This window comes from Pholcus phalangioides, unplaced genomic scaffold (genome assembly GCF_987345545.1).
Source record: "Pholcus phalangioides strain wild (caught in Gottingen) unplaced genomic scaffold, Ppha-v1.0 ptg000037l_1, whole genome shotgun sequence".
Taxonomy (NCBI): domain Eukaryota; kingdom Metazoa; phylum Arthropoda; class Arachnida; order Araneae; family Pholcidae; genus Pholcus; species Pholcus phalangioides.
The window spans coordinates 3,853,330-3,879,885 of record NW_028301624.1 but is presented as its reverse complement, the minus strand read 5'-3'; the positions used below and the strand labels follow the sequence as shown (position 1 = coordinate 3,879,885).

General features: G+C 37.1%; 1 protein-coding gene across 2 annotated transcripts in view; it reads left to right on the top strand.

Annotated features, from left to right (window-relative positions):
• The window catches only part of LOC149065943 (chymotrypsin-C-like), a 37,903-nt gene that overhangs the window by 6,880 nt on the left and 4,467 nt on the right, over positions 1-26,556 (top strand). The window contains exons 4-6 of one of the 2 annotated variants that reach the window (XM_089253385.1): positions 8,930-9,054; positions 16,973-17,250; positions 25,891-26,072. In XM_089253385.1, coding sequence (XP_089109511.1) covers positions 8,930-9,054; positions 16,973-17,250; positions 25,891-26,072 — 585 coding nt within the window. The remainder of the gene's footprint in view (positions 1-8,929; positions 9,055-16,972; positions 17,251-25,890; positions 26,073-26,556) is intronic. The other variant, XM_089253386.1, reaches the window with a different exon arrangement.

Here is a 26,556-nt window from a genome sequence, read left to right as displayed (position 1 = left end):
GCATCAATCATTCACGGTCGGTCCATCCTATCCATCTCGTTGAAAATTTCAAACTCTCTCTCTCTCTCTTGTATATTTTTAACTCTCCACATGGGAGTACCCAGCGGGGGGCGGGGCAGCCACCCAGAGGAGAAATTAAAGTGCAATAATTGGCACACAGCACAAACGCATCAATTTGGTATCGTGAGTTGCCCCCTCTAGTTCAGATCCTGGGTACGCCCTTGATTCTAAATATCTATTTTATTGATATCTTGTTATATTATCCTGTCAATTATAATTCCATATCTTGTATCATTCATATATATTCTCAGCTTGTTTTGTCTACTTTTGGTCTGTGAACCAATGGAATTTCCAATATTAAACTTAGTTGCATGCAGGATTGAACTTTGATTTCCATGGACTACAGGAAACCTATTATGGAAATTGGAATATGTATATTGATGTTATCGCAGTCCCCCTATTCAGAACTGTGACGTTTGACAAAGCCCGTTATACTGATTGTTATCAATTCCCACTCCTGAACCTCCCCAACATTTATTATTCTATGCCGTGCTGTGCTCTCTTTTGTTATCCTTTTAGGTGGAAGATGCAAATGCTCGATGTGGAGAGGATTAGACTGGTCACACTAGTGCCAAATATTAGGGATTGGGTGCAATAATGATAATGGTTTAATACGTACCGCTGGATGAGGAGCCAGCCAACGTCTGTGTGTGTGTGTGTGTGTGTGTGTGTGTGGTTCTTCTCCGTTGATCCGATGGACGGGGAGTGACGGATAGTGTCGTTGTCGTTCTGCTGTAGGTCCAGGGGGACCTTGGGTCACCGGGCTGTTCTTGCGTGGGTCGGTGGTGCGATGCAGGCCGGCGTTCGGCCAGTGTTCTTGGTGTCTGGCGGGGCTTTCCTTTTTCCAGCATGGCCCAGCCGCAAGGTGACCTGCTTATAGCCCACAATATCGCCATGTTTGGTGTTTGCATAGCTTGTGTACCAACCAGAGCACGCGTAGCTCTTCTTTGCACCCTCTCAACCAAGTCATATTCCCTTTATATGTAAGGTTCACGCTATCCGTGAACCAGTGCTAATAACTAATATCTACATTCAAAATTGCAGGTGTGAAATCAATATTCATTCTGAATATTATGCCGGGAATATACAGGTTAAAATTGTTGTTTCTCTCCACCCGGAATCGAACTCAGGACCTCTTGCATATCGGGCAAGCGCAGTACCATAGAGAGACAATCCTTTTTCCCCCTTAAATCCCGCATAGTAGCGTGACTTGCCGAGTAGAGACTGCAGCCTCTTTTTAACTTCAGCTAATGGCCTCCAGGTGGCGGCTGTAGAGATGGATGATGATTTTTGATCGGCTAAGATACATGAAATCAATGGGTTTTCTCGATATTATGCCGAGGTGAATAGGAGAAAAAGTGTTGTTTCTCTCCACCCGGAATCGAACCCAGGACCTCTTGCATACCGGGCAAGCTCACTTGCAGTATTATTTTGCACACTATATTTTTTCAATACCTTTGTTAAATTAGAGATGCATTTTCGCACAGATTTCTTACCTATTGAAAAATGTTTCGCTTGCTTTGTATTGCGTAGATGAATCTGACACAGCTGTCTTTTTCCTGATACAATAATGCTTATTGTTGTTATTAAAATTCTGATTTCTCAACAAATAAGATCCTCCAAACTGTTTTAACGAACTAAAAAAGGAAGGAAATAACCTTATCAGTTTCTTTTCTTTTTCTAAACAAATCGACCAATCATTCATTGAGGCTAAGTTGAAAAAGTTGTAGAAAACGTGCAGTAGGAAATTAATTACATTCGTATGGAGTGCTTTCGAGTCATCTGATCAACACTGCGCTTTGCAACTTTTCGTTGCAAAACTCAGCGGTTTCAGGATTTTTTTTTCTCATTTTGAGAACAGACATGGTGATTCCATAATTCTCCTTGCCATGTTTTACTTGCGAACCGCTTATCCTAGAGGCATGCCTCCAATTAATAAAAAAATGCAAATGAAGTCTAGAACTCAGATACGTCATTCATGTTGCAAAGGATTGTGAAGTGAATTAAAATGTGAAAATTAACTTTTCATACGGACACCCTCTTCTCGAAAACAAAATTAGAAAATTGTTTCCCGGTACCTCCTGAGGCAAACAAAAAGACTCCACGTTTGTAAGTGCAATATTCGCTGAGATACTTGAATTGAGAAAACGGGGAATAGGTGGGAAAGAACTGTATAAAACTAGGGGAAAGCATCGCTGTCTGTTACTTACGGCCGGCTTAGAGGTCCTGCCCCTGGACGCGATTTCAATACTTTAGCTTCTGCTGCACTTTCCAAGCAAGTATTGGTGAAGGAAAACCATCATCAAGTGCTCACATTTCTGGATGCTTTTAGATAAGATTGAGTCGTTTACATTACTATACATATTTGAAACTAGTAAATTGGGACTTCGTTTAGCGACAGATTCGCACGACGAGCAAAACTGATGAAACCATTCCGACCCAATTCACACTAGGATCAAAAAGTTTGCATTTTTATTTGATTACTCAGTAAAACGTAATCACGGCTGTACCGATGGTTATTTTCTTTTCCAACACACGTACTACTACTATTAAACTACACATTCACCTCGTCCATATCCCTCTGCGGAACTTCTAACGAATTAATATATGTTGCAATGTGAATGTGTGTGTTATGAACCTATCATCACGTTTGTTTATGCGTAATGTTTGTTATAGTGCCGTTTTCTGTCTATTTTTCGAACTACGAGTGAAGTGTATTGATTGAATATTTTCTCTGTTGCAAGGGTTTTAACTGTGCTGTGGGATTGTGAGTAATATGGACCGTCAAACTGAAAAAAACCCAGACCACCCGATGGCAATATCGGCTCATTGTTCTCACGCACTAGATACCTCTGGCAATTCAGTTATAAAAAAATATTGTAACTATAAAATCCTAACATATATACGTAAAACTGGCTATAATACTTGGCTCTGCCCGGGTTTTCTTCAAACATTACGGGAGGATTGAAAGGAATGACAAACAATTATAAAGAAATGAACTATCATACATAATACTGGCAGCATTAAAGAAATGCAATTATAAACGCATATGCATATCTGAAACGCATTGTTAGGGAACCACGGTAACGAAAGTAAATATTACGAAAGTGATTGTTGAGGCCCAGAAACCATTGGTGCCCTACAGTTTTTCGCCCATTTCGGACATTTTCCCTTCTCCGACAAACTTTCAAAGTAGCTTATCGTTCAAGTCTGGTCTCGTTTGGTATTTAAGCAAAATTTGGCGACGATCAACAGAAAATTGTAGATTTGTATAGAGAACACACTTCGGGTAAGGTTGACAATAAAAGACTGGTTCCTTGTTTTCGAAGAACTAACTTTGATGTTTTGAGAGGAAGGTTAGCGGAAGTTTTAAAAGACCGGTTGGAATCAGTAGGGGTGGTAAGTCAATGGGAAGAATTTAGTTCGAAGTTGTCCTCTGTTTTGCACGACGCCATACCCTTTGTTCGAAAAAAGCGTGTTTGTACATCGCACCCTCTATGGTTCACGGATAGCCTGCGTAACCTTTATCTTGAAAAGAAAAGAGCATTTAGAGAGTATAAAAGTGGACGAGGTGACCTATCATTGTTTACTAGTAAAAGGAGACTGTTGAAGAAAGCGATAAGAGATAGTCAAAACGAAGTTGAATCTAGGTTGGCAGATAACATTGGCTCTGACTCAAAATCATTTTTTCGATACGTCAATAATGGATGTAGAGGGACAGTTGGCCCCCCTCTCGACAGGAGGCTCTAGGTTAGAGACCAATGTAGGCATGTGTAGTGCTTTCAATGACTTTTTCGCGTCGGTTTTTAATGAAGATAATGATATTCGATATACGGGTGTTGCATGGGGTAATAAAACCCTCAACGATATTCAAGTAGAAGACGTGGAGGTCCTAAATCTTCTAAGAAATGTATGTGCAAGCAAAGCACCAGGACCAGATGATATCTATCCCGGGGTCCTCAGAGAATGTGATAATGAATTGTTGGAACCAGTCGAACAGATATACGGGAGTAGTGTTGCTGAGGGTATCGTCCCAAGGGATTGGAAACTTGCTAATGTTGTTCCGATATTTAAAAAGGGTAGTAAAGAAGCTGTGTTCAATTATCGGCCGGTGAGTTTGACGAGTTCCCTCTCGAAAATTTTGGAAATTATCATCAAAAGGCAGTTTGTGAAGTGAATAGACGAGAATAATGTATTATCGGATAATCAGCATGGGTTCAGGAAGGGGAAGTCATGTGTAACTAACCTCCTTTGCTTCTATGATCACGTGACTAAGGATTTGGGTAAGAGCAAAAATGTAGATCTTGTTTACCTTGATTTCCAGAAGGCATTTGATCGGATCCAACATGGTAAACTACTGAAGCGTTTACACGAGATTGGAATTGGGGGAAACTTGCTGAATTGGATAGAATCGTGGTTTAGAGATAGGTCGCAATGAGTTATGGTGAACGGGGAATTCTCTGGTTGGACAGACGTCACAAGTGGAGTTCCTCAGGGAAGTGTCCTTGGTCCCATACTTTTTTTCACTTTTTATCGATAAGCTCGATCAGGGTATGGATGGGATTACTAGCAAATTCCGAGATGATATGAAGCTAATGGGGGTGATCGGGAATCAAAACGATAGGGAGTTGCTCCAGACCAACTTAAACAGGATTGCAGCATGGGCAATTGAATGGAGCATGACGTTTAGCGTTGATAAGTGCATGGTCGCTCACTTTGGTTCGAACAACCCACGGTTCTCTTACGAGTTGAATGGTGTCACTATCCCGGATGCAACTACGGTCACCGATTTGGGAATCCTCATTGACGAGCGGCTTAGGTTTTCTGAACATTGTTCAGCGGTGGTCAAAAAAGCGAATAGAATGCTTGGTCTCATTTTCAAAAAGGTCTCTTTGCGTTCTCCTGAAGTCATTGTTCCGCTTTTTCGAGGCTTAGTTCGTCCTGGACTGGAGTATGCTGTAAGGTTTTGGAGACCATACCTACAGAGGGACATAGACTTGGTTGAAGGGGTGCAGAGAAGAGTTACGCGTGTCCTTATTGGCACACGGGGCTTGAGTTATGAAGAGAGACTTCATTTCTTGAATATGTTTACATTGGATGAACGCAAGTGTCGAGGAGATATGATCGAAGTGTTCAAAATTTTCAATGGGATGGATAGGATGGACCATGAACTTTTAGTACACCGCCAATCGACTGCTTTTACAAGGGGACACCAGTATCGATTGGTGAGGGACAATGCAAGGTTATGGTGTCGCAGGGAATTTTTCTCTAATAGGGTTGTCAATAAATGGAATAGCTTACCCCCGGAGGTAGTAAATTGTAACACAATTGACACGTTTTAAAAGAAATACGATAAACATGTTGAGGTAAATCGAGAAGCTATCCATACTTAGAATAAGACAACCATAAGTATTATTTATGGGCATTGTATATAATATTTTATCATGTGTATATATTGTTTACAATTTTTGTTAATTGCATTTTTAATTGGATTTTTGAAACATATCACATCCATATTTTTATGGGCATCTTTTTCTCAGCCACCTCGTTGGGCATTTTGCCTGTTGTGGCGTTGTATTTGTATTTGTATATTAATTTTCTGTCTGTGTGTTACTATGTTGCATTGAACAATCGCATTCCTAAACAATGGATCGGCCGTACGGGACCTGACAATTCAGTTAAACATCACTGACCTGCAAGATCGCACGGACCTTGGAGGTGATGGGTTTATAAACCCATTTATATTATACCCGTGGGGGTTTATATAAGGGGTTATTAAGGGGGTTTAGACTTCGTTTATGTGCCCCCTTCCAGCTACATCAGCCGAACTGAAGATGCGCGTAACAGCAGCTATGGAAGCAGTGGATGCAAACATTCTCGCTGAAGTTTGGAACGAATTTGACTACCGTATAGACATGTGCCGTTCATCCCAAGGTGGACATATTAAGCACATTTAATTTATTTTGTAAAAAAACTTTGATTAGCCATGTGATATAAAATTAATCTTAAGTGTCTATGGTGAATATTTTTCGTAATATACGCATTTCAAATCGGGTAATTCATCTAGAAACACCCTGTATTTTATTTTTCATTTTTAAAAGACGCGCTATGTATTCCGATTCCCCCCTTGAACTTCAAGTTATCTATCTCTGCCTGTTTGTGCTTCAAGAAATGCTTAATTAAAGCTGTGGAATTTTTTAGATTTTCTTTCTATATACGGGCTCATAATTAATTAAGATAATACGGAGATAATTATTTTCATGCTTGAGAAGATGTAAATAAGAAGTTGAAGTCAATGTTACTGCATGAATATCCAACTCTCAAAAGTAGGTTCATTAAATTACTTCATATTTAATCTTCCGGGCTTCGTATCTCTAAGTGAACTCAATATTTCAAAAATCGAGAGAATTCAATACAATTTTTAAAATTATCGATGTGGCGGAAAACGCTACTAAATTTCCGCATTTCTACAGTAAAATCGGCAATTTTAACACCGATATCTATGGGGGGAGGGGATCATCATTTGCCTGACCCTCAAAGCGATGCTGATGATGATTATGACGTCCATTCAAAAAGTCTAATTACTGCAGGATTGGAAATGTGGCAAACCATTATAAACGCATAAAAATATTATACATATACTGGCATCATTGAAGAAGTGACAAACCATTGTAAAGGCATTTATACACGTCAGAAACGCATTGCTAGGGAACGGCGGTAACTAAAATAAGTATTCCGAAAGTTATTGTAGAGTCCCAGAAACCCTTGTTGCCCGACGGTTTTTCACACATTTCGGCCATTTGCCCCGCTCTGACGAACTTTTAAAGTAATCTATCGTTCAAGTCGGATCCCGTTGGGTGTATATGAAAAATTTGGCGACGATCGATCTAAAATTGTAGATTTGTATAGAGAACATACGCGGACACACACAGATAGAAAATCAATTTTATATACATAGATAGATGTCTCCAGCATAGATAATGGTTTTGGCACCTTAATTAATAATAATTGTCTGAACATACTCCAATTTAGAAAAATCGTGAGATCTTTAAATCAAAATTGTACATATACAGGGTGATTCAGGAAATATAGGAAAAAGTTTGAAAGGCGGTAATACAAACAAAAACTAACAATTTTCATCAGACATGGTCTAAAATGAAATGTATGTGTGCTTTTTCAGTATTACTTTTGTAATACTGATTATAAAAGTGCCACTTTTATTCACTGTGACGCAGATTTGCTTCAGCTGTGTTCATGTTCAAGGCAGTATTTGAAAATGAATATTTGTTATTTAAGATCTATTTCCCTTTGAACAAACGCAAAAGCTGATATAACCACGAATATTGGATGTATCATGTTCATGATCTTTGATCCGAATTCCAGAAAATAATACAACATCAAAAGGAAATACTGATTTTTCTATGTGCAATTATAAACTTTTGAAATTCTCAAACGGGTGCTTCTAATATATTTACATGCAATATATTGAAAAAGTTTCCGGACTGTTTGAAAAGACAAAGTGAGTCAATACTTACATTATTTTTTAATGGGAATTTATTACTGCTGATTAATTTTATCCAGGTCATTTACATTGCGAATATGATGAAGTTTTCCACCCTGTCTTTTCCTCAGCGTAACCTTGCCGTCTCTCACAACCACTAAGTCAAAATAGTTGTTCTTCTTGAACATTTAAACGTGATAAAATAGGTCTTTGAAAGAGAGAGTCTTTGTAAGATGTTCATTAAAATGAGTAAATTTGAATCACCATAATATAACGTTCATCGATTTCACTTGCATTTACTCCTTTCTTGCTTTGGATAGCTTCTACACAGATTCTTCTCGCTCCCCGGACTCTCTAAACAGGAGAATAATTGGCCTAACCTTATTTATTTATTCATATTATTTGTCAATGGCGGATCGGCACTTACATCACAAAGAGAGGAAACAAAAAGACATGAAAAAATAAAATAAAATAATCCGATAAACAGACAAACGACAACAAATTCTACTGGTGAAAGAGGTGTGTATAAAATTACGTAAAATATTACAATACCACAACAATGGCTGTTTCAAAAATGATAAAAGCAATGAAAATTTGACGCGAAAAAATTAACAAATAAATGGATTAATTAAAAAAAGCCTAGCATCGAAGATATATGAAGACAGATCATGGGTTTTTTAAGGTGGCCTTGAACTGATGGATTGGTATTACGATACCATCTTCATTATTTTATCGAATTTGCCCTGTGTAGGTTCATTTTATATCATTCGGTTCAGACTCGTATAAAGCTTTACGAATTTCAGTCGTTATTTTCTCTCATCTCTGACTTCGATGAACATCATATAACATATAACATCATATGACTTCGATCGTAATTAAATTTTATCCTGTTCATCGTAAATGTTCCTGATTTTTTCCTACAAAAAATTATTTTCACTTTGCAACTTCCGATCTTTCCATTGTCTGACATTCTTTCATTACTTCCGCAAGTTCAGCTTTCATCATTCTTTCATGTTTCATCGTTGAACTCGAGTGATTTTCTCAATTTCGTCATTTCGGATTTTAACACACAATAACGCAGCTGATTTTCTCTTAAAACTCATGGCATTTGGACACTGCATAATGTTTCAGTATTTTTAAGGAAAGTCATGAAATTAAACCATTTTAAACATTTTTTTCGTTATGAAAACGGAGCAAGAAAATCGAAATCAGTCAACCGGCTTGGTCTTTCTGGTGTTAATATTGATCAAAAACCACTTTTCCTAGCAACACATCATCAACATTCAATGCAAGCTAAGCTGTTATTTCTGTTTTCATTGACGTTATTACAGCGTGGCTTTTTTACTATTGAAAATTTCTTTTCACAAGGTTCACATTCAGATTATGAAACCATCCTATCTAACACCGTATGGGTTCCTCACAAAAGCGGCTTATTGCGGTGGGACATTGGTGACGGACAGACACGTGTTGACAGCTGCTCATTGTACTGCCAAGTAAGTATTGTTCTGGATAATGCCTCTCACAAAAGTCTTTAAAACGAGCAGACGATGAAACAAAATATGCGGGACGCACAGATTCATTTCAAATAGTTACTTGCTAGTATTTGCAAACAGAAAGTGACTTCTCACATGCATAAGGTGACCAGATAAGATGCCTGCAAAACCGGGACAAATCATGGAAATTGTTGGAAACCGGGGCATTTACAAAACTCTCATTTGGTGGGCATTACACAGTAAATTGCAAACTAACAATATATTACGAAAATATTATCACATTACTTCTACACAAAGGCGCAAAAACCAGTGAAACATCAGGATATGGTAGCCGTGTTTGTCAGAGGCTCATTACATACTTGATTGAAGAGCATGTGCCGTGAAGGATGGGTATGCGTTATAACATTGCATACACATAAATTACCAGGGGGGGGGGGGGCTTGAGCACCCGTAGTCTCATATTATACCGTCTATGATTCTACGAACAGTCGACCCTCGGTTTGCAAACTTTCACTTACTCGTTCCGTAAGTCCGCTTGTAAACCGAATTGTCCAGAAACTGAAATAGTTTTTTTTTTTCATAGGAATCAATGCAAAATTGGACCTACGAATATTTTCTGTGTGAACTTTCACAGCAGTGTTTTACACTCAAGTGCGTAACGTAAATCCGACTGAAATCATTAGACTAACACTGAAACGTTTTTCCCAGAAGAGACAATCCCAGAGCAAAGTCGGAGGGGGGGGGGGGTTTCCTGATATGTCTAGTTTCTTTAATATCTATAATCTCAGTGCGAAATTTCTGCCTGCAAAGAAATCTGGCCACAATTCTTTCAAAATTGAATTCATAATTCTCTACGCTACATTTGCTGCAAATCAGTATAATTAATATTATCATCAAGTATACTGTCATATCAACAAGAGCTATCAGTAATATACACTCCTAATACAAATACAACGTCACAACAGACAAAATGCGCAACGAGGTGGCTGAGAAAAAGATGCCCATAACAAATATGGATGTCATATATTTCAAAAATATAGCAACACAATTAAAAACACCATCACATACATTATAAAAAATATATACACATGATAAAATATTATACAATGCTCATAAAAAATATTATGGTTGTCTTATACTAAATATGGCTAGAGCTTCTCGATTTACCCCAACATGTTTATCGTATTTCTTTTTAAACGTGTCAATTGTATTACAATTTACTACCTCCGGGGGTAAGCTATTCCATTTATTGACAACCCTAGTAGAGAAAAATTCCCTGCGACATCATAATCTTGCATTGTCTCTTACCAATCGATACTGGTGTCCCCTTGTAAAAGCAGTCGATTGGCGGTTCATGGTCCATCCTATCCATCCCGTTCGTGTGCCAATAAGGACACGCGTGCTGTTCTCTGCACCCCTTCAACCAAGTCTATATCCCTCTGTAGGTATGGTCTCCGAAATCTTACCGCATACTTCAGTCCAGGAGAACCGTGGGTTGCTCGAACCAAAATGAGCGACCATGCACTTATCAACGCTAAACGTCATGCTCCATTCATTTGCCCATGATGCAATCCTGTTTAGGTTGGTCTGGAGCGACTCCCTATCGCTTTGATTCCCTCTTACTCCCACTAGCTTCACGTTATCTGAGAATTTGCTAATAATTCCATCGATACCCTGATCGAGTTTATCGATAAAAAGTGAAAAAAGTATGGGGACAAGGACACTTCCTTGAAGAACTCCACTTGTGACGTCTGTCCAACCAGAGAACTCCCCGTTCACCATAACTCGTTGCGACCTATCTCTTAACCACGATTCTATCCAATTCAGCAAGTTGCCCTCAATCCAAATCTCGTGTAAACGCTTCAAGTGTTTACCATGTTGGACTCGATCAAATGCCTTCAGGAAATCAAGGTAAACAACATCTGCATTTTTGCTCTTACCCAAAGCCTTAGTCACGTGATCATAAAAGCAAAGAAGGTTAGTTAAACATGACTTCTCCTTCCTGAACCCATGCTAATTTTCCGACAATGCATTATTCTCGTCTATCCTCTTCACAAACTGCTTTTTGATGATAATTTCCAAAATTTTCGAAAGGGAACTCGTCAAACTCACTGGACGATAATTGGACATAACTTCTCTACTACTTTTCTTAAATATCGGAACAACATTAGCAAGTTTCCAATCCCTTGGGACGATACCCTCAGCAACACTACTCCTGTATATCTGTGCGTCTGGTCCTAACTCCTGTGCAAAATTAAAATAATTTACACATTGTGCTTAAAGGTTCATCTTAATAAAACAATTATAATATTTCTACAAAATTTCAGAATTTTTGTGTAGTAGGTTTTTTTTTTCGTACTTAAACGGATGAACTCAAAAACTGCAATCTGTGAAAATCGCTTCACGTTCAAACTAAGTGTTTTTTCTTCCCGTTTAAACTATAAGTCATTAGTTTCTAATATTTATTTTGAAAAAAACAAAACAAATTATCCCGATTGACAAGGAATATTTTGTATTTGATTTTCGCAATTGAATGAAATGCTTTTTAAAGTCATGTTTTTGAAAAATCGATTTCAGCGGTCATGACACCCCTTAAATGAAATGATTCGAGTATCTCCAGCAATTTTAAGATGATAATTTTTCTCCAGTTCCGATTTAGATGTTCTGGAACATTTACATGTTGCATCACAGTTTTTTTTTGTAATTCGGCAGTACAACGAACAATGATTCAACAAGCATGATGAATGAAATCGATCACAGTTACAAATTGTCACGATGGTTCTAACAATTGCAGTTCAAAAGTTTTACGGCACCTCATTTATGTAATGAATGTGCGTATGCAACAGTAGGGATTACTCAAAACCATACATGTGATGTGGCAACAGACAATAAAAACATGGCTTTCATTTCGAAAATTGAACACCGGGAGAGGTAAGCATGGTTTTTTTTCCGAAAAAAAAAATTAAGAAACGAAATATACACACACAAACACACATATTAGAGCAAAGGGGCGGAAAAATTAGTAGTGCATAGGACGGCGATATCATGAAGTCTGTCTATGTTGAAAGGAGGACCAGTTCAACTGCCCCTCCTCCCTCACTATAAATACGCCTCTATTCCAGACATGACAAGCACAAGTACTTTAATTGGTCATTTGTTTTGGCACAGTTTGACCTAATTAGTCCTTGCGCCACAAAAATCAAAATTCAATCCAATGAAAAAATTCAATCCGCCCCAGACTAAACCATCTGAAAAAAAATGACCAAATTCTGCGCGAATCATGTAGGCCGGAATGAATTTCAAAGTAGTCCAAATCTGTCTTGTGAAAAAGGTAATAAATTTACGCGATAAAAATCAATTGAAGGAGATGAGTGAAGGATCTTCTATGAAAATGTGATTCAATGAATAATCAATAGAAAATATATATCCTAAACCACTAATTATTTTGAATATGTCATTTCAGGACATGATTGATTTGACTGAAAGTTTCTGATCGAATTGATGTTATTATTTAACTGTTTTCATAAGTCACCTTCGCCAATCTATTTTTGCAATCTTCGTTGAAGTTTTTTTACACGTGACTGTTTCGATGAAATTTAAAATAAATGAGAAAAAAAAATTGCCCTGTTCCATTGATCAATATATGTAATCTGATTAACACACGACAGCGTATATAAAAACAATCGCGTAGTAAATACAACGCACTGTATGTACAATACGCACAACTTTTAACCGAACGATGGCGATATCTTGGGTTCTGAAAGTTTTAGAATGAAGCGGTTTTAACCAAAAATTATAGTTTTTGATTTTCTACCCTGCTATGTGCAATTCGTCTTGATGAGCTTGATGAGGGGTCATCTACATATTTGTTGTTGTTCAAAATTCAAAATCTTTAAACCCTTATTTTTTCCCCATCTTATCTGATTTATCCCATAGCATTTAAACTAAAAATAAAATTTCATCGCTGTAAGTATAAAAATGAGAGAGAGAGATATGAGTTAAAATGTGTTTGGGGACAATCTCTTTTCTAAATTTTTTGCTGTAGAAAGTAATCTATCCCGGATGCAAATAGGGTCACCGATTTGGGAATTCTCATTGACGAGCGACTTAGGTTTTCTGAACATTGTTCAGCGGTGGTCAAAAAATCGAATAGAATACTTGTGTGTGTGGTCTCATTTTCGAAAAAGTATCTTGGCATTCTCCTGAAGTCATTCTTCCGCTTTTTCGAGGCTTAGTTCGTCCTGGACTGGAGTATGCTGTAAGGTTTTGGAGACCATACCTACAGAGGGACATAGACTTGGTTGAAGGGGTGCAGAGAAGAGCTACGCGTGTCCTTATTGGCACACAGGGCTTGAGTTATGAAGAGAGACTTCATTTTTTGAATATGTTTACATTGGATGAACGCAGGTGTCGAGGAGATATGATCGAAGTGTCCAAAATTTTTAATGGGATGGATAGGATGGACCATGAACTTTTAGTACACCGCCAATCGACTGCTTTTACAAGGGGACACCAGTATCGATTGGTGAGGGACAATTCAAGGTTATGGTGTCGCAGGGAATTTTTCTCTAATAGGGTTGTTAATAAATGGAATAGCTTACCCCCCGGAGGTAGTAAATTGTAACACAATTGACACGTTTAAAAAGAAATACGATAAACATGTTGGGGTGAATCGAGAAGCTCTATCCATACTTAGAATAAGACAACCATAAGTATTCTTTATGGGCATTGTATGATATTTATCACGTGTATATATTGTTTATAATTGCATTTTTAATTGGGTTGCTGTATTTTTGAAATATATGACATCCATATTTTTATGGGCATCTTTTTATCAGCCACCTCGTTGGGCATTTTGCCTGTTGTGGCGTTGTATTTGTATTTGTATAATCTAAACATTGAGAAACTGAATTTGAAGGTTGATTGTGCAATGGCAAAAAGCACACATCAAACAAGTTTCGAATGATAAATACCCCGTATGCTACGCGAGTGTTTGGAACGAGTGCTGTTAAAAAATGAATAGTTTTTTTATTTGATGGAAGTGAAAAACACTTTTTTTTTTTATTACTTTCCATTTTAGTGACTTTAAATCCGTGATTGAACGAATATTTTTACCATAATTATTTCAAACGATGTATCACAAAGCAATTGTTTGACGACCACTTCATCAATTTGGAAAAAATATGAGAATTTTCCGTTGAACATTGCACTATTCTGATTATGATTTTGTTTCATTTTGCAATTCCTCAGTTTTTAATAATGCTTAAAACAAAATACGGATAAACGGGATCAAACGGGTGTGTAATCGTCACCTGGCAATGCATAGGGTAGGCCCAGGGCTTGGTGACAGGAGAAAAGTGTTTTGCTAAAATACATGAATAGGAGCTGTCACGGAAGGTGAGATTCGATTCTTGTGGCGTAGGTGTGGAAAAGTTATGGAGAGGAGGAATAATGAAGTTTTAGAATCAATCAATGGTAAGGATGGAATCGTTTAGAAATGGATATAATAGAAGAAATCTAAATACAAATCCGCATTGTCCCATTACAGCACCTGTGATCTGCAGGTAGCATGTGGGTGGTATTATATTAATACGAAGGTGCAGGTGAACGCAGCATTCAAATTTTTTGGGAGGGAACGAAATCCGTACGGATAAAAAATATATTTTTCAAAATTTCAATACTAATGTTATCGTTGAAATTACATAGAAAATTAACTTTAAATTTGAATTATTTTCTTTTATCAAATATACCGATAACAGCAATGCGATTAGACAGGCAAATTTTAAATTCAAGGAAGTCAGCAGAGGGTGTTGTGAAACTTTCTCTTGAGTGTCGAGTCCGCAGGGTAAATATCAATGCTTAGTTACAGAAAATTTTCGAAATTAAATATAATGAGATCGTCAACAAAATCTAAATCTCATCATTTTGTGATCAGCGAAAATATTAGTTTCATAGAAATGTTAAAAAATGTTCTCATAGACACTAGAAAAATGTGTTCATGGATATACCCTTGATCTCTTCGGAGATATCGACGCCATTGTACAAGTAGTTCTCAAAGATGCAACATTTAACTACATTATTCCAAAAACAAATTTCCAAGTGAATAACGTTCTTATATTTATATATAAACTCTCACAAATATTTTCATGTGGAGTATTGCCGAACAAGTTTTAAAAATCAAAAGTTTCAATGCCATCAATTTTGGAATTTCTTTAGAACATTTAGAACTTTCTGATTGTTTTTTATAATGAAAGTCTCTTTTTCCAACTATATTTTGTCCGAAATAGTTTTTAAGATATTGAAAAATTTTTTCCACACAGTCACTATTATAGCAGTTGGTACCACAAGTGACAAATCTAAATTTAATTGGATTTTTATGAAATTTAATGGCTACAAACAAATATGGAAACGAGATACAAAATTATAAATTTCAAGTTTTTTAAGAAAAGCAAGATTCCTATTATCTATATTTTTAAATGGTCTTGCTATTTTAGTGTAAATGGAAATATTGTTACATTCATTGTGCAGCAAGTTCTTATAATATAACTTGCATATAATCGCAAAGTTATTAGCTGCCTTGTCAACGACTGTAATAATAAATTACCTCTTGAAAAAGCTTTTTAAATTTGCCAAAATGTTTTTCTCAAATTCTGGCCGATAACGATGTAAATATAGATTGTTTTTGACGTTGTTAAAAATGTTGAATTTCCATCCTTGGAAATCTTCAACAGGCCATGAATATTTACGAGGCATATTGGCAATCATTATATTGATATTATATGAAATATCAATTGAAATTTGTTTCTCAGAAATTTTTTTTGAAGTGCCAAGTGACATTAATTTTCTGAGCTCATCATTTTTAATAATAGAAAGATCAGCAGTTATTATGCGTCTATGATCATTGTCAACGAAAACGAAATGAAGCAAACTTTCGTCATTTCCCTTCAATGTTATTGAGATTTTTGCTAAAAAAAATTATAATTGCGAATTAATTTCTGAATAAGTCTATTGTGTATTTGTAAGCAATCTTGACATCGCAAACCTTATTGAGTGGAAAAAGATTTTTATGTTTATAGAAAATATGACCTATTCCTATTTGATCAAAACTTTTATCGTGAAAATTCATTAGTGATCTCATTTTCATGTGATATGAGCTCGGAAATATTTTTAATTTTCAGTTGCTATTTGATTAAATCTAAAACAATAAGTTTCACAATATCATCATTTCTAAATGAAAAGTTCTTAAGCTCGTTTTTAACAAACTAGCGAAGGGCATTATTTTTCAAAGAAATTATGTTCGCCCTGACCTTTATATAATTGGAAATGATCGTATTCGCGAAGAATGAATTTAATTCCTTTCAAGACAAGTTGTAACATCAATAGTTTGTCATGTCTTTTACCACCTCTACAACCACGTTGACAATTATCGAGGTTGTTTGCCAGATTGGTCAATCTATAATAAATGCGAACATTGTCGATATTAGAGAAGCTGTCACTTGGTATTCAAACTACATGGGTATAAAGTTCCGTATAAACAGATAAACAAGATCTAAAATGCTAAATTCTCCCCCAAATTCTCTAAAATATGTTTTTAAAAATGCAAGAGTTCAAAATCTTTTTCATTTATGGTTACCAAATTTTTTAATGTCGGATCTATGACCATTGATCCTGATGTTAAGACAATTACAAGTTTGACCAATATATGTATGTTACATTCTGTACATTCAATAGAATATACTATATTAGAACTTTTACAAAATAAATTTTTACCATTTTCAATTTGTTCTCTGTTGGCCTTATCAGCTTTTGGCTTTTGAATTTAGATCAGTTTTTTTTAAATCAGAATTTTTGTTCTAATCTTCATTTGCATATAGGCTATATATATATTTAGCTAAAAATATTTTTTCGAATTCATCAGTTTGAAATACGGGGGCTACGCCGTTTTGACCATCAACAAAGCAAATGTATTGGACGAAAAACGGAGGACATTGAGGACAACCACCGAATACATTGATCATCCGTCATATTCTGGGCCGTTTCTACATAAGAGTGACATCGCCCTTATCGTGTTCTGGCCACCAGTCGAATTAGGATACGACTATTTTCGCACCATAGCAGCCATGATACCATCCCAAAACTTTGCGTTGCTACCCGGAACTTGGCTCACTGCTATTGGTTATGGTGGCAGATATATAGGTATAGCTTTTTTTTTTTTCATGATTTCTATTAATATTTCACGAATATGAATTTGTGAATTACGCATGATGTACGGTATATAAATGTGCACTGACGAAATCTCACGGCTGCTGAAAAACAGTCGTTCATCGAAGTCCATAGAAATTTGTGTAAAACCTATGGGGATTATTTATTTATTTATAAGAACTATACACATGATAAAATACAACACGCTGCCCATAAAACATGTTTATGGCAGTCTTATCTAAGTATGAATAGCTTCTTGTTTTATCCCACTCTACGTTCATCGCATTTTTTTTTACACAATTGACACGTTTAAAGATAGAAATTAGATAAGTATATTGGGGTAAACATACAAGATATCCATACTTAGATAAGACAATCATGAATACAATGTGTCCCACAATTTACTGACGATTTTCAAAATGGGGTAGCAAGAAAGCTGTGACAGATATTAAAGTCATTCCTGAGGAATATAAATGTGTGAAGTCTGGAATTTCAGCTACGTTCATTCATGTTGCAAGGGGTTTTATAGTTAACAAAATAAAAAACTAACTTTTGATAGTGAGACCCTGTGCTCTAAAATACAATTGGAAAGGTGTTTCCCTTAGATATATCTGCAAATATTCCAATTAGAAAGAGGTCATATTTTTTTTGTTTTTGGCATTAATTGGGTTTTTGGGCGCAAGGTGTCCGTATAAAAAGTGTTAATCTTTTTTATTTTAATAACTTTACAATCTCTTGCCACATGAATGGCGTAGCTGAAATTCTCGACTTCGCACATTTATATTCCGCAAGAATGACTATAATACCTTTCACTGTTTTCTTGCTCCCCGATTTTAAAAACCGTCAGTCGATTGTGGGACACTATGTATGTTTTATGGGTAATATATTATGTTTTATCAATCAAATATAGTTTTTAGTTTCTGTAATTGCACTTTTAATTGGATTGCTGAATGAATGAATGAACGCCAGAACTTTGCCACTGGACTTATCCCGTTGCCGAGATCTCTTCCAGCCCAGCTTCGTAGCAGAGTCTGGAACACTTTATTTAGTGTCAAAAAAAAAACAAAGAAACATACAAACTTTTTTACAACATATTTTCCCCGGACAATTGGGTCAATGTCGCGATTAACAAATTTTGTGGTGATTACAGACGAGATGGGATTAGGAGTTGGAAAAGTTTCGGGGTTTAGTTAAGATGAATGTAAAAACACATATTAGGATGGAGGTATGTTTTAAAAGCAATTGAGAGCCCCCCCCCCCCCAGCCATCTCATCTGTTATCTTACACTTGCCATATTATATACACAGGATACAAAAAGAAAAAGAAATGAGAATCTTATTGTGAAATAATATATATATACTAGCTATAATACCCGGCGCTGCCCGGGATTTCTTCAATGAGGCTGTTTGGATCACGTGATATCTCCCTCTCTTTTTCTTGAGGGACATACAAACCGTGTCCAAGTTAACCAATATGGCGACCTGCGCGATTCATGAAATAAACAAATCTAGATTTACACAGAAACGTAGAAATGAATATAATTTTTTTTTTTAAGGGGCGCTAGGTATTTCGATCCTCCCCCCCCCCCCCCTGAACTTCAAGTTATCCATGTGTCTGTTCCAGCTTCCAAAAATCCTTAGTTAAAGCTGTGGAATTTTTTCGATGCACTTTTCACGGGCTCATAACTAATTTTAAAATATCCTAACCCACATGAATTTATGCAAATAAATATCAATAGAGACAATATGGAGACATTAATTTTCATACTTGAGAAGATATAAATGAAATCAATGATATTGCTCGAATATCCAACTCAAAAGTATAGGTTTGGCTAATTACTTCATATTTAATCTCCTGGGCTTCGTATATCTCTAAGCGAACTGAATATTTCAAAAATCGAGAATTCAATACAATTTTTAAAATTATTGATGGGGCGGAAAATCCCACTAATTTCCACATTTCTACAGTAAAATCGACAATTTTAGCACTGATTTCTATGAGGATCACCCTTTTCCTGACTCTCAAAGCGATGCTGATTATGACGTCTATTCAAAAAGCGCCACATTACTGAGAGTATATTGAAAATGTGGCAAACCATTATAAAGGCATAAACTATTATACATATACTAACAGGATTAAAGAAGTGACAAACCGTTTTAAAGGCATATACACGTCTGAAACGCATTGCTACGGAACCACGGTAACCAAAGTAAACGTTCGGAAAGTGATTGTTGAGGCCCAAAAACCATTGTTGCCGGACAGTTTTTCGCCCATTTGGGGCATTTGCCCTGGTCTGACGAAATTTTAAAGTAGCCTATCGTTCAAGTCGGGTCCCATTTGGTATATATGCAAAATTTGGCGACGATTGATCTTAAATTGTAGATTTGTATAGAGAACACACACACAGACACACAGAAAATCAATTATATATATATATATATATATATATATATATCCATCGGAGCGAGCCATCTCGCGTAACACCTTATTGGTGAGCAAATGGGTTTTATAACTTGCGACTAATTGGATTGCTGTGTTTAGAAATATGGCATCCATGTCTGTTATGGGCATCTTGTTTTTAAATACCTCGTTGGGTGTTTTGCCTGGTGTGGTCTTGTATTTGCATTTGTATTTATTTTTATGTTTAAATACACTGAGACAACGTTTAGCTCTTAAATTGATTTCTCCACTTCGCTTCAGTTCTTTTACTTATCGTTGAAAACAACTTTTGTTCGCTTTCCTTTCTCTCTCTCTCTCTCTCAGTAACTTTAACAGCTCCTCTGTTCCATAGTGCGGATTCGTAGTTGGCAGCTGATTTCACGACTTCGTTGAGTGTTGCAGATTCGTCGGCGTGTTCGCGGAATAACGATTCTTGAATTCGTGGATCGTTGATTCCTAGAATGAGTTGATCCCGTAAACGCTCATCCAGATTAGTTGCGAACTTGAAGTTCACCACCAATGTTCTCAGAGCCGATACGTACTCCTTGACTGTTTCCCCACTGGGACGATAGAGCTGCGTAAACTTCGTTCGCGTGAATGTGCGTAGCTGGCTTGTAGTAGGAGAGCCAAAATTCCTTGATCTCGGCATATGGTTTTTCATCCGGCGAGACAGGATCAAAACTATCATTTACTAATTTGAAAAGATGCATTCCGGAGAATAAGATCGTGCACATCGCCATCACCCGTGATTCGGGAAATGCTCAATTCCAGTTCAAAACGACAAATATAATAGCGTATGTCATCTTTTTCCAAAAATAAATTCACCGAAGTGAAACTTGGTCAGATCGCGTTGAGTTTCTGTTTCGTTCTGGTCCGTTCGTGGCAGTTCATGTTGTTCGGTCGCCATCTTGTTCGTTCTTCTCGTCGCCAGAAATGTGGGATATTTGTTTTATTAAACTACTTTACATAATTATATAATAATAAAGTGCAAATGGCGATGTTCTTGTTCTTGGAGACCGGAATCGTGTGGTCATTCTCGTTGTTGACGATCTATGTTTTCTCCAGATGTTGCCATCACCTTCCCAGTAATGATGTTCTTTTCCGGTGTTGCCAGATACCCTACACTCCCTTTCATTTCTTTGCAAATATGACTGATCCTGCTTTGAGAGGAAAAAGATTAACTAAGGAACCTTTCGCTGAACAACGGATCGAAAAACTGAATACAGAATTTGTTATTGTACTGCAGATGCGCTTCAAATAGAAGACGCAGATTTTTATCCAGGAAAAATGTTTCACAAAACGTGATAGAATCAGTTGAAGCAAAAAAAAGTCGTGGGAAAATCATGCGTTGCAAGGCAGAAAAAAAATAAGATTTTAAATGCATAATTTTGCAAATTTTTGGAGGACCAGCATTCAATTATATCTGCATCAACTTAGCGATTTTTTTCTACTTTTAGACTAGTAGGGTCAAAACTAAGAAACAGACTTGGATGTGAAAAAGCAAAGAAATTACTGGAAGTGTATAGATCAGTGGTTCTCAACCTGGGGCCATAGGGCCCCCTTGCGGTCCTGGGATATTCTAGGGGGGGGCCACGGGAGAAAATCAGAAGAAAAGTGATCGACGATAGGTGGTGAAGGGAGTTATAGAGAGCTGTGATTAGAAAAGGTGTAAAAGTGAAACATGGTTGAAAAATATTACTGCTTTCAGAATTCATCAGATACGTCCATAGAACCAGGGGTATCTTAACCCTTGGGTCTATGTGGGCATGATCCGTGTCTTCATGTCTATAATGGGAGGGGACTGCACTATATGGGATTTGGTACTATGATTTTCATATCTAAGCTGTTATTTCCAGCTAAGTATGGAGAGCCGCCAAAGCAACATTTGATGTGCTGAGAGGGTCGATTTATCGTGCAGGTTCGTTAGATCGTGCCGTATTTTACACAGACCATTTTTTACCATATAATTTGACTCCTGGGAGGGATGATAATCCGCCATTTTTGAATCCGTGCCTAGCCAGGATTCCAGAGATTGATCTGATTTATTAAAATTCCATTCATAAGAAAAAAAATAGAAAGTATCTCACTCTTGAATGAGGGTAGAGGGGGGGGCCCTGGATAGAACAGGGGGGCCACAAGAAAAAAATGTGATCCATGGGGGGGCCATGAGCTGAAAAAGGTTAAGCAACACTGGTATAGATCACTAAAATCAAAAGGTGTTATTGAAAAGGATTGGTAATTGTGTGAGTTAGAAAATATAATGTTAAGGAAATATATAATTTATATAGAATAAATGCATAGATTTATTTGTGTTTTTCTTAAAATAGAGTCATCACCTTCCCCCACATCATGGAGCCAGGACTCCTTGGCAGAGTTCTTTCGTGGGGCACCTCTGTAATAAATTTATAGCGTAAATGAAAATCCAAAACAATAAGATTTGTCCCGGGCTGGAGCCCTGCAAGCCCCACCCTTGTGGGGCCACAGATGGAGTATGACAATGCAATAAAACATCATTAGAAAGCATACTGTTTGCAAGTAAGCGAAGTTTTAAGGTGTAATTTTTTTAATGGGGTTTTTAAGGGTTTTTTCGGGTTTTCGCCGGGGTTTCTTCGGGTTGTGAGAAAACTCACAGACCAACTCTGAGCACAATTCATCTGACAAGGTATGAAGCTATGAAATAAGAATGTAAGATGGGAAAAATACATGAATAGTGGATGTCAATAGATTCGGAACCTCCACTGAAAAGAAGATGCAATTTGAACGCAACATGGAAAGGAAGAGAGGGAATTGAAGAGCGTGAATATTAGAAAAAGATCGAATCGTCTTGTATAGGTTAGCCTCAGGCAAACTGCCCGTGCGACTTTCAAACGGGTGTGTAATCGTCACCTGGCAATGCATAGGGTAGGCCCAGGGCTTGGTGACTGGAGAAAAGTGTTTTGCTAAAATACATGAATAGGAGCTGTCACGGAAGGTGAGATTCGATTCTTGTGGCGTAGGTGTGGAAAAGTTATGGAGAGGAGGAATAATGAAGTTTTAGAATTAATCAATGGTAAAGATGGAATCGTTTAGAAATGGATATAATAGAAGAAATCTAAATACAAATCCGCACTGTCCCATTACAGCACCTGTGATCTGCAGGTAGCATGTGGGTGGTATTATATTAATACGAAGGTGCAGGTGAACGCAGCATTCAAATTTTTTGGGAAGGAACGAAATTTATTAGAACACATGAATAGGACAGATCTTCCATCAGGAATGGTCAATTAGATTTCGAATGGTAGTGTTCAGGCTGCAGGCATGAAATTAAAAGTTATCTCCGGAAGAAGAGTGAAATTACGGAGTGAATCCGGAGTTCTAGGGAAAAGGCGAGGAAGAGGCAAAATCGGGAGGCCCTTTGGTAGAGAAATAGAAGCTGAAAATTTTTTTTTGGCTTAGAGTCCAATGGAGTGTTTGGAGTTTCCCAGAGATTGGAATGATAAAGTCTGAGAAGCAGGCTTGTAATTGTGGAGTGTGGAGTTGAGGCGGCTCTAGTAGAGAGTCGCGGGATATGAAAGTGCCGTAGTGATGTATGATGTGGCGAGCAGCCTTAGGATGGCAGTGAGATCTCAGACGAGGCCCAGAGTGAGTGCACTTATTCACTTTTTCTGTGACCTGAATGTCCAGTTAAGTAAGGGAGACAGGATGTTACATGTAGACTTGACTCTCAGACGCATAAGTTAACAACTTGAATCACCCGTTGAGGGTATTGTAATGTATTTTCTCAAATTGATATAGAATACATCTTACATAATGCTAATGACTGTGATTGCCGTTTCTAAATTAAATATTTATATACATTAAAAGCGCCTCCGTGCTTCTAATTACTGGGTTTATTAATTAATTGTTTTTTCATGTCAAATACAACGCAATTTACGACCACTATACGATCGATAACTAGAAATCTTGCTAATTAATAACTGGTTAATTATATATGTTAGTCAAGTCGAAGTCAACCGAAGAGGAACGGGATGACATTAGCACTTCAGCTGTGTTACCTTCTCCTCCGGCGTTTTTCTCAATTCTAAGAATTTCCTGCTTTTCTTCTTGACTTCGTTTAAATTTTTGTTTCCTCTTGACACCGCACTGACGAAAGTCGCTAATGTGCCCTAAATGACTTCAATCTCTCTGGGTGGAGATGTATATCAGTATTTTTCTCTCTTAGAAATCTACACGAGGCCAACACGTACTTGAGTAACTCCTCCTCGGAAATCCTGATTGTCTCAGGGCAATTTTTGGATAAGAGATCAACATAGATTGGAAAACCTGAATTAAACCAATCCGTGTCGATCTCTCATCAAAAAATCGTGACTATAGTTTAAATCATGTCTTTAAATGCCGCCCTCAGCAGTTTCCGCATCTTCAGTGCGATCAACCGAGTCCTTCAGTTTCTGTACTGCCCTCTGTATCACTCTATGGAGTATTGCGCATTGACCACAGTTCTATTTCCGATTCCTCAGCTTGATCGGCAATGAGCCAGGTCATAAAAGGTTTTTCTCCACGAAATCTTAGTTAACAGTTTCAGGAAGTTTGAGACAAGCGCAGTTCCTCTACAGTGATAAGGATATCGAACGTCGCCATTTTTAAAAATTGGGTCAGTAGTTATTTCCAAACAGGAGCTGGATACATTTTGATTGTTTAACACATTGTACCCTGAAAATAAAGCAGAAATTTTGAAAAAATTCGTTCAAAAGTAAATCGACCCCGGGAGACATTTTTCTAAGTATGTTTTAATAGAATCGTTTAATTCTTGCAATCGGACTTCCTCGTCCGAAAACAAATCATATATCTCACCGATTTCAGATATTTTCAGAGAAGGGGCAGTGAGACTAGAAATGAACTGTTTAGAAAAACGGTTATGCCATTCATCTTATGAAATGGTGTTTTGCAAGGAAGGTTTTTATAACGTGCTCACTATGCTCCGATATACCTTGGGGTTATATGCTGCACCCTTACCACACTAGTTAGGCTTAGTATTAATGAGCAGGAAACAGCTCTGTCTCCTCCTGGAGCCAAGAGCCTTATATGTATTAATGTTTTTCAGCACTGAAGTTTCGGTGTAAAGCACGCAGTAGAGCTCGAACTTTTTTTCCTCAACAGTCGCATTCTTCATCGAACCACTCATGATTACCAAAATATTTTTTGCTTCTGGAAGAAGTCATTTTTTAATGCGTCCGTCTTTTGCCAATGCCGAGATTAGTTCAGTTAAATTATGTGGTTCGGGTCGCAACGAGAAGCATTTCCTTGTAATTTTTGATCCAAAATTAAATCAAATATCTGTCCAAGTGAGTCATCCCATCAAACTTTCAAGATGTTCCCTAGAAAAGCGGCCGGAAATTATTATTATAATTTATTTTCTGATGAAATAAAAAATGTCAACTTAACTGGCATATGATTGGAATATGGTTGAGTAAGAACAATAAGACCAGGGTTTGTGTGTTTCACTATGCAGCTGACACAAAAGCTAAATCAATCACATTGTATCCCGATGTACAAAAATACGTAAACTTCCCCTTCCGATCGGATTTTGTAAAACCGTTGAGAAGCACAAGATCATTTTCATAAACACGATCGAAAAGGGCATTTCCTTTGGAGTTGATATCTCTGTCCCGATTATCACAAATAAGGGGATTTCAGATTGTTATATATATATATATATATACTCGGTCAAGATCAAAATATTGTTTTCCCCAACGCGCGTGATATCTCAGTGAACATTACACTTAGGAACATGGACTTTTTTTTTGTTTTCATCAGGAGAGACAGGGAACTTACTTTCTTATTGGGTATTGGGGCACACAGGGACTGCGTAAGAAAAAAAAATTATTTTAATAACTATACAACCCTTTGAACCATAAGTGTCATATCTGAGTACTACACACACGTTATTTGGAAACGTTTTCTAATTGGAAGTATACTTCTAGGACTAACGGTTCGCCAGTAAAATGCCATACCCCCTATGTGCTATGCACCCTGTATATATAGGTATTTGTAAATACCACGACAAGGTTTATCCCCTAAATCGATTGATTCCACAAATTTGGTCTAATATTTCATTATTTTATTATTGCGAGTTTTGTTCGGTTTCCTTTTCAATCTCTCTCTAGTAACTTTCACATTTATTTGAGAAATTATTTTTTCTCTCTTTTTTTTTTTCAGGAAAACCTCTTAATCTTGAGATACCTTCTCTTAAACCACTTGAACCCTACTTGCAAAACTTGCATTATGTTCAACTTCCAGTGCTTGAATACGATGATTGCGAACAATGGATAAACTTTTATCCGGTTGACAGAATGACAGAGTTTTGCGCTGGAGGAATCCCGGGATACGGTACTTGCCACGTGAGTAGACTCAGATCTCCTGACATTAAAAATCACAAATGTCAAAAATCATTCAGAAAAATAACAAAATCCTTCTTATAAATATAAACGAATTCTGTGAATTGGGGAATATGGGAATCGCCTTATAAAGTGGCTAGAAAAAAGAAGATAATAACATGTTATTGATTTTCCTGTCACCCCAGTGTGCTTTTATTTTCAAACCAAATCTATAATTTTCGACCAATCTTCGCCAAATTTTGCGTATATACTGTACCATATAGAGATGATCAACATCAATGACAGTCTACTTTAACCCTTAACTGACGCTGTGAAAATTCTGTGCGTATCTCACATCGTGGGATCATTTTGACCCCACAAAGTATTAATGCATTTTAGAAATCAGCAAAAGAAATTTTCATAAAAGCAATGAGCAGGGGTGGGAACTCTGTTCCAAATTAATAATAATAATTCTGCGCCAAAATTAATATCTTGCGCCATTCTGCTC